This window comes from Culex pipiens, chromosome 3 (assembly GCF_016801865.2).
Source record: "Culex pipiens pallens isolate TS chromosome 3, TS_CPP_V2, whole genome shotgun sequence".
NCBI lineage: Eukaryota > Metazoa > Arthropoda > Insecta > Diptera > Culicidae > Culex > Culex pipiens.
This window is the reverse complement of record NC_068939.1, coordinates 40,781,404-40,790,834: the sequence shown is the minus strand read 5'-3', so window position 1 is coordinate 40,790,834 and position 9,431 is coordinate 40,781,404. Positions and strand designations below refer to the sequence as shown.

The following is a 9,431-nucleotide window of genomic DNA, read 5'->3' as shown; positions in this document are numbered from 1 at the left end:
GGTGTGCGGTAGAGGTGAGAGCATCCGAACGATGACCATTCTGGCTCGCTCTTGCTTCTATGTAGCCCGAGAAGAGGTAAATAACACGGAAATACCATATTTTGGTATTACTTCATACTACTTGGCATAATAACAAATAACAAAATGTGCTTTTGGTAAAATACCATAAAATCATACAAAAAAAATTAGGGGGAAGACCAAAGCAATACCAAATCCTTGCAATTTCAAGGGCAAATGAATACCAGACAAATAACAACATTCCGGGTAAATAAAAATTTCATTGGACAAAAAACAATGAAAATTGTCTATAAGATTACAATAGGAATAAAATTTGGCTAATGAGATTGCAATGGGAAAATATCAGGTAAAGAAAACTAGAAGAATACTGGAATCGAACCCATGACTGGTAAGGTGCAGACACCATTTCAGCTACCTGTTTACCAACTAGCCAGTCAAAGCAATCCGAATTCTGAATCGGAATCTAATTAAAATCGTACACAAATTACATTTCAAACGCAACAATCGGTTCGAACACGGAACCGGTTGTTGCGTTTGAAATGGATTTTGTATACGATTCTAATTAGATTCCGTTTCAGAATTCGGATTGAGTTGACTGGGTAGCTGCTGCTGCATCAACTTGTTCTAGCTCCAGTCACAAATATTAGGAAATTCAAAGAAAGAGAAACAAACTAAACCAGAACGAGAAGGGCTACAGCCCAGACAGCGTGGCATTTTTCGTAGAATTTTTGAGGATGCATGATTCGAACTGAACAGAATTTAACACAAATCCAATATTAACACTTGTAGCACCAACGGGGTCAAAACTTACGCGAAGCCCCAGCGGGGTCAAAAAAGTTGGAAATGCAACTTCAACCGGCTGTATCTCGGCGAAAACTCAACCGATTTGGATGATTCTTGTTGCATTCGATCCGGAAGGATGTCAAGAATCACCTCCAACAAGGTAGAACCAAAACAGATGCGTCGATCCTAAGTTACAATAAGAAAGGCTTTTCCAACTTTTTTTCCAAGGGTTCAAAGAGCCGGTGAAATTGCATTTCCAACTTTTTTGACCCCGTTGGGGCTACAAGTGTTAAAAGAATTTTAGAACGATGTTCGAATACCACATGCATACCAACGTTTTGGTATTTAAAGAGTTAGCAAAATACCATAGATTGACTTTTTTTTAGGTTAATCGATTATGATGATAAAAGCACACATTAATAAGTCATTTTCAGCTGTTTCAGCATACTTTCAAGAATGTGTAGTACATTGTGTACATTATTTCAATTAGTTTTTTTCCTAACGGATCACGTTTATTTGAAAAAAAAAAATTAATTTATAATTAAATGACTTTTTAGGCCAAAATAAAATAGTTGGCTTCAATTTGGAGTAGATTTGCGTTTTTTAGTTTGTAAGAAAGTACCAGTGTGTGTGTGTGTGCAACCAACCAAACGGGATCACGCGGCCGCTTCTTACAAATTGAGTTGTTTCCATGTATTTTAGATCTACATTCTATACATGCAAATAACTCGCATAAGCATTTGGAAGGTGTTAGCTGTGCCGAGCTTCGGTGACCCATTTCTACGCTTGTTAGCCGAGCGCGAGGTACTTCAGCTTTATCGACAAGCCCCGCCCTGAAGAACGTTTGCACCAATCGGAAACAAACGTTATTTAGAACTTCCGAACCCTTGTCATATGGACAAGGACCCAGCGCGTATATAGGTGATATGTAACAGTATTCCTAATTCCAGTCATGGCTCACCAAGTCGCGATGGCCTAGTGGTTAGCATTTTTGCTTACCAATCCAAAGGACGGGGGATCGAACCCCGACTCGAGCGACTTTGATTTTTCGTTCATGTTCAGAGTTTCAAGATGAATATTTCCTATACTTTCTCGATAGGAGCAGATGGGAATCGAACCCAGGACCATTCGCTTAGAAAGCGAACACCGTAACCAGTCAGCTACGGCCGCTCCCTTAGTTTGTAAGAAAGTACCAGTGTGTCAAAATTTGAATTTTTCCTAAAATTTGCCCAATTACAAAACAATACCACAATTTGCACTTTTTGCATTTTTTCAAGGCTCGGAAATACCAAAATTTGGTATTGATATGATTGAATGGTATAATTATGCATTTCCTTTGTTATTTACCCATGCTCGGGAGAGACGATTCTCGAGGTGACGATTCTCGAGATTTTGAATTTCCCTTTGTTCAAAATAAATGATTATGTGCCTGTAATTTGAAAGAAAAGTGATACATTCAGTCATAGTTATTCAATGAATATTAGTTTAATCAACCATTAAGTTACGTTGCGGTATTTTCCTACTTGTTGAAAAACTTCTAAATATGCAATAACAAGATCATTTCTGGAGCTTTTTGGGACTAAAAATGTACTTTATTATGTCTTCATTCTGAATGATTTTTTCTGTGTTTCAAAATCTGTTAATGTCTTGCTTACTCGTAGTTATCAAAAACTTGTTATAAGATTTTAATCCGAAAGTAAAAAAAAATCATAAATATGATTATCTAAGATGATAAATAACGACCCAAAGCAACATTTTAAACAATTTTTTTCACTAGGTCAACTTTACATTTTCTGTTAATAAATATTTGCAGTACTTACGGAAAATTCCCGGGAGTCTCGACCATATTTCCCGTGAATCAAGAGTTCTAAAAATGACCAATTTCCCTGGAAAATTTTCCCGAGAATTCCCGCTCGTCACCCTCTACTTTTATGTTTAGGTGGAGTCGGATAGTACTTCATGACCCCGAAGTTGGAAAGCAAGTCGTTTGTTAATCTGAAATGGGTCAGCCTAATTTACCCGGGCTGAGATGAGCATAATTTCGGAAGCATCGGATTAGAAGTACACGTAAATTGTTAATAAAACAAATCTAATAAAAGTATCATCGAACCTTTTAACTACATAAAAGAATAGTTAATTCATAGTTGTCATAATATTTGCTATCTTTTTTGTCATGTCATACCCAAACAATGCTTTGCTTTGTGATACTACTTCCAACAAACAAACACCTCATACGACATTTTTTGCCAAATTATTCTCACACACTGTACTACACCTTCCTCCAAAATCGCCCAATCAGTTCCGATCGGGCGTAACTAACCGTTCTCGTATTAGCGTCTAAAAAACTTCGCAGAACGTGCTCGAAGCCTGAGCCCGCACCAAAATATGGCAGTTTTTTTTGTTGTCCCCTTACTGAAAGAAGATTTTAATGATCTCTCTCCGTCTCCTCTACACATTACCCTACCTCAGCTGGGTTGTAGCCAATGGGGTTGTGAAGTGCACCACGACCACGCGGCGGGGGTCTCTGTTGATCTTGAACTTGAATTTCTCAGCCTATTTCATGGGTGTCAGATGGTCTGCTTGGTTGCGTTAGTTTCGGGGATACGCTGAGCGATTGAGACTGCTTGAAAGGGTCAGATTTGGCCGAACAAGAAAATTAGTTCATTTAACCCCGTTTGCCCCGTTGCGTAATACAAACAACATATTTGGAAGGTGTTGTTGGAGTACTTACACTACACTGACCGGGGCTGGCCATCGTTTTCGGGCATGATCATCGGCCAGGATCAATCGGGTTTCGGCGGTCGACGTGAACGGTTCGGTTCGGTTTGTGCGATGGCTTCTGGTGGAGACGCCCCGCTGAGGGTCACGTGGTCCTTACGGCCAGCGGTGGGCATTGTGGTACTGTTGAGTTTGACGCCTGCAGTTCGCGCCAGTGTTAGTGAAAGTGAGTTTTCGTTCAAAGCAATGGTCGATTAGATACTTCGTTGAGAAAACAACTCAAATCCAGCCCTAGAATTGTAAATCAGAAATTATACAATTTAGCAAAAGTGCTAGTTCACGAAACGATAATTGCACAAACTGTTAAAATTATCGCGTGGTGATGTGTGTTGTGGTGCTGTTTTACGGTCTGCAAACGACAAATTTGGCGTTAACTGAAGGCTGCTTTCCGGTTGGAGGCCGCAAGCAAAAATCCGATAATGAGTTTGGGTACTCGAAAAAACAACAAATACTTATTATTAGCTGAGAAGAAAAAGAAGAATCGGCTTGGTTCGCATGTGGAAACTACAATTAGAATGAATATTTCAGTTGAGTTGCACAGTTTGGTTCAGCATTTTTTTGAAAGGTTTTCTGAAGTCCTAAGTATTATTTTGAAGAATCATTTATTATTTAATTACTATTGGAAAGATTTTTCTTCCAAAATTTTAACCTTTAATTTAAAACATAAAACAAATATGATAAATGTTAAAAAATATAAATCACTGCTATTAACTGCTCTTTTCAATACGCAATTTGATTGCTTTGTTTTATCTCTTAATACCAGCAAAAGCAAGACCAAAGTGTTTGCTTCTCATTTGTGAGTCTTTTTACGCTCGTGGTGCATTCCAACAAAATAATTCAATATTTGTTGTTTTGATTGGTATCAAAGCAGTTCTGCATGAAAACGACTCATTTTTCGTGAAAATCTCTTCTGCATGTCGCCACTTTTAACAGCGTGCTGTATAAAAGTAGTAAATAAATTTGTATTTCAAAGTTATGAATTAAAATTAAAATTTTAAACCGGAGATATCTGTTTGCATTCACCATAGAGCCTAAAAGTTTGGTCTTTCTTCACTACACCCAAAATTCAAAATCGAGATAATCGTTCTCTCAAAATTTATTGAGGGCTCAGTGCCAAAATCGATAGAATAATGGTACCAACTCACACCATCATAACAAATGAGTTCATTCGTTAGTTGAATCAATAAATCTCCAATAAGTGTCATACATCGACTTCTGACTTCTCCTTGGTCACCAAGCTGTGGTGGCCGAGGCAGCTAAGTCATTGGATTGGTTTGTCAAAGGTCTTTGGTTCGATTCCCGTTGTCGACACTTTTGGTTGAACGGATGAACTTTTTTTGCAAATGAACCTTGAGAGAATAGTTCTATCGCCCATCTCGAGCTGTGTTCTCTGCGTCCGTGAATGGTACCACTATTCTCTCGACTCGAGACCATCATTCTCTCGGACTAGCGCTGCCAGTTTTGGGTGTACTTTCTAAAAATTTATCCAGAAATATTTTTCGGTTGATGAATCCGGAAATTGTTTACAAACAAATAAAAAAGTGCAAAAAATATAACAATTTAAATAACAAGCCATGGTGGTTGAATGAAATAAGAGTTTTAAAATGCATTTTACTCCTGCCCAGTTGTTTTCAATCATTTATTTTCAAAATATCTAAGTCGTTAACGAGATTTTTTCCTCCAATTTGTTTTGCGGTGCTGTTCAACGGAATTTCAAAAAATATTTTCGATCAATTTCAGACATGCGATTTAAAACGCAGGAAAATGCATTTTAAACAATTTTAAATTGATTAGACTTCTATTACCATAAACATTTTGAAATTTTTGGAAAAAATATTTTTTAACCCTTTTTGACTTAAAAAAATATTTGCAACAGCCTTGATAGCAAGTAGATAGTTATGGAATATTTTTGTAGTTTTTTGTTAACATATTTTTTGCCCTTTGATTTTTTGGACTTGTCATAATAAATAGTACAAAATTAGCGGTTCTCTACGAAATCGATATTTTTTTAAGAATTTTAATTGATGTATTTTTTACTCCGGCTGAAATTTTTTGGTGCCTTCGGTATGCCCAAAGAAGCCATTTGGCATCATTAGTTTGTCCATATAAATTTCCATACAAATTTGGCAACTGTCCATACAAAAATGATGTATGAAAATTCAAAAATCTGTATCATTTAAAGGATTTTTTTGATCGATTCGGTGTCTTCGGCAAAGTTGTAAGTATGGATAAGGACTACACTGATAAAAAATGATACACGGTAAAAAAATTGGTGATTTTCAATTTTACTTTTTCTTACTTAAACTTGATTTGCAAGAAAAAACTTTTTTTTTTTTAATTTTTGATATGTTTTAGGAGACATAAAATGCAATCTTTTCAGAAATTTCCAGGTTGTGCAAAACATCATTGACCGAGTTATGAAAAAAAATCCGATCTTTTCGAAAACATTATTTTTAAAATGTTCATATTAAGACTAACATTTCAAAAGGGCATTTTTAAACTTTTAGTCTTGATTTATAATTTTTGAAAATATTGTTTTCAAAAAGATCGAAAATTTTCACGAATGTTTCATAAATTATCATTTTAAATGGGACCATTAGTTGCTGAGATATTGACGTTAGAAAATGTTGGGTTTTTTGGGTGAGACTTAACATCAATTTTCCTGTTTTAAACCATTGCAATATCTCATCAACTAAGGGTCGTATCAACAAAGTTCAAAAAAAAAAACCTTATATAGAGAATTTTCTCAGCTTTTCAAAAATATTTTTTTTCAAAAGTGGGCAAACATGTGCACCTATTTAAAAAAATAAAAAACTTCGACTATTTTTAAAAAAGTCACCTAAAAATGGATTTAACTTGAAATTTGAACAAACTTGAATTGGACAAATTTTTGCGACCTATACTTCGTTTTTTTTTGAAGAAATCAGTATTGATTCAAAAATTCATAACTCGGTCAAAGATTTTTGCACAACCTTGAAATTTCTTAAACTTTGGTTTTTGATGTCCTCTAAAACTTATCACAAAAAGTGAAATAAAAAATCACTTAAAATTTGTTTTACCGTGTATCATTTTTTTTTCACTGTAGTCCTTATTCATACCTACAACTTTGCCGAAGACACCAAATCGATCAAAAAAATCCTTCAAATGATACAGATTTTTAAATTATCATACATCATTTTTGTATGGACAGCTGCCAAATTTGTATGGAAATTTATATGGACAAACTAATGATGCAATATGGCTTCTTTGGGCATACCGAAGGCACCAAAAAAGTTTAAGCCGGATCAAAAATTAAAAAAAAACAATCGAATGACCGAAATCTCAGAGAATTGCTCTGCTTTTAAAATAGATGCCTCCATCAGCATGCCTGCAATGCATCACTTCGAAGACAAGGTCGGCTGTTTACGCGACAATCCGGCCAATATCTACTGCGTTGCCAAAACCGTGATCAAACCAGACGAGAACTCTCCAGTGTGGAACCTGATTGAGGTAGGTTTGTCCGTTACCATCTTCTCCCCGAAAAATTCCTAACCTTTGTGCGTCTCATCTCTTGAAGCGCAATTCCAGAGAGCACACCAACTATCGCCACTACATCTTGGACCGCGGGTTCTGCCTGCAGAGCTGCCAGACGCTCGTTCGCGGGCTGAGCGAGGATCAACAAAAACGCTACGATCACGAGGTGGTTCAAGTGGACGAGTTCGTAAGTAGCTTGAATTTTCGAGTGTTTCTCGCGATTTTGTAAACAAACCAAACACCTTTTCAGCACATTTTTGGCCCTGGCTACATCACCGGTATGGAAGAGTACAAACGGAAGTACGGGTCGTTGGTGAACGTCTGCTTGAACTACCGGCTCCAGCAGAGTTACAACTTGAGCGGCTATTCCGAAATAGAACACTGCATGACCGCGAAAGAGCTCGACAAACCGGTCAACATACTCCACGTGGTCTTTGCCGTCCTTTACGGAACTGTGCTAGTTCTAGTGATGAGGGCCACCTTGCTGGACTTTAGGGTGATTCGTAATCATAACAATAACCACGTGGTGTCTGACCAGCCGGATAGCGTCTGGATGGAGTTCTCGTTGAAACGAAGCTTCCGCCGATTAACGGTGGCACCACAAACTAAAATCCAGCGTGACTTTGCGTACGTCGAGGGGTTCCGAGTGTTGACCGTACTGCTGATCAGTTCCGTTCATACCACCATGGGCTTCGGCATCAGCCCGATGGTTAATCCGGAAGCGCTGGAAGGACTGTTTGGGACGGCGTTCATGCGTATGACGGCGGCCATCTTTCCGATGCTGGTGCACACGTTTTTCACCATCAGTGGGCTGCTGTTGGCGGTCAATTTTTTGGAGTTTATCGAGACGGGACCACGGTTTCGGTGGAGTTTGTTCTTCTCCGGCGTGCTGAGTCGGTATCTTCGGTAAGATAACCTTTTGATGTTCATGGACTTGGATGTTTACTCAACTTATTCTTTTTGTTTCAAGGATGGTCCCAGCTTATTTCGTCCTTTGGCTGTACCAAATTTCGTGGTCCGACCGTTTGGGCGATGGTCCTTTTGAGTACCGAATAACCGGCGTTGAACGACAGATGTGCAAAATTAATGGATGGTCAAACTTTTTGTTCATCAACAATTACTTCAATTGGGACAAAGGGGTAAGTGACGCAAGCAGCTCGAACTGTAAATTGGTTAATTGTTTTGGTAATTTGATTTTAGTGCATGCAACAATCGTGGTACATGGCAGCTGATTTTCAGTTCTACCTTGTCGGAATGTTAATCATGATGCTCATTTGGAGGTTTCCCAAATCCACGAAAACGCTCATCGCGCTCATGATGACCTTCTCCATCCTAGCTCCAATCGTACACGTTTACGTTAACAACTTTGCAGAAGTGATTCAGATCAACTTCCGACACCTTCGGATGTATCTGTTCCAGTACAAAAGTATCGGATTTGACTACATCTTGGCACACACCAACACGAGTGCGTACTTTTCCGGAATTATCGCCGGAATCGTGTACCACCGCGTCCAGAGCGATCCAAAATACCTGCGCACAATACCGGCCTACGGGATTCTCAAGCGGGTGGCACCACTGATGGTGCTAGCAATGGCCGCTCCGGCAACACTGTTCTACAACACGGAACCGCTGGAACCGTCGCTGTGGCGGTCGGTGTACGCGTCCGTTCATCGGAACTTTTACGGCACAATGTGTGGCGTCGCGTTGCTCTACTGGGCCACCGACGGAAGTTGGAAGATACCCGCGCTGGCCAAACATCCGGCAGTGTTGGCAGTCGGTCGGTTGTCGTTTTCGGTTTATCTGGTACAGTTCAACGCGATACGGGCGTACTTTGTGGACGTGGATGGTGACGGCATTGAGCTGAATGTGGTCAATTTTGTAAGATGGTGTGCTTAATACTTAAAATTGATAATAAAAATTTATTTCTTTTCCAGCTTAGAGCATGTGGCATGGTCATGTTGTATTCGTATGTCTTTGGACTGCTGCTTTGTACTACGGTTGAACTTCCAGTTGCGGCAGTTATCAGACGACTTCAGGGTAGGGATAATCGTGAATTAATTACTTAGCTAAATGATAAAACATATTTAATTTCAGGTTTTAAAAAATCCAAGAAAACATTAAACACGTCTAGTAACGGTACAGCAGAGCAGGACAAACTGAAAACATCTTAATTCAAAATTTTATTTGAATGGTTTAATGTGTGATTATTTGGATTATGGTTTAAAGTATAGTTATAAGCATTCATCATTTACTTTGTACAAATTTACGTTTTTTGATGATAGATAAATAATAGTTGAAATGCATTTAAAGCTTTTTTTATTTCGTTAAAAAAATCCCTG

General features: G+C 38.3%; 1 protein-coding gene across 2 annotated transcripts; it reads left to right on the top strand.

Moving 5' to 3' along the window:
* Nucleotides 1-3,524: 3,524 nt before the first annotated feature.
* On the top strand, nt 3,525-9,395 carry LOC120431210 (nose resistant to fluoxetine protein 6-like). 2 transcript variants are annotated; one of them, XM_039596351.2, is made up of 8 exons: nt 3,525-3,745; nt 6,905-7,068; nt 7,136-7,279; nt 7,343-7,998; nt 8,063-8,231; nt 8,293-8,970; nt 9,027-9,129; nt 9,187-9,395. In XM_039596351.2, exons 1-8 carry the CDS (start codon nt 3,568-3,570, stop codon nt 9,261-9,263), a joined length of 2,169 nt encoding a protein of 722 aa, XP_039452285.1. In that variant the 5' UTR covers nt 3,525-3,567; the 3' UTR covers nt 9,264-9,395. The 2 variants fall into 2 exon arrangements, with proteins under 2 accessions (XP_039452285.1, XP_039452286.1); XM_039596352.2 differs by having other exon boundaries at nt 3,527-3,745; nt 6,929-7,068.
* The last annotated feature ends 36 nt before the right edge of the window (nt 9,396-9,431 follow it).

What these genes read in the sequence shown, in the direction of transcription:
- LOC120431210 (XM_039596351.2), top strand. Translation starts at nt 3,568, where the DNA reads ATGATCATCGGCCAGGATCAATCGGGTTTCGGCGGTCGACGTGAACGG. An exon ending in TCGCGCCAGTGTTAGTGAAA is followed by an intron (nt 3,746 to 6,904) that starts GTGAGTTTTCGT and finishes CCGAAATCTCAG; the next exon opens with AGAATTGCTCTGCTTTTAAA. An exon ending in AGCTGAATGTGGTCAATTTT is followed by an intron (nt 8,971 to 9,026) that starts GTAAGATGGTGT and finishes TTTCTTTTCCAG; the next exon opens with CTTAGAGCATGTGGCATGGT.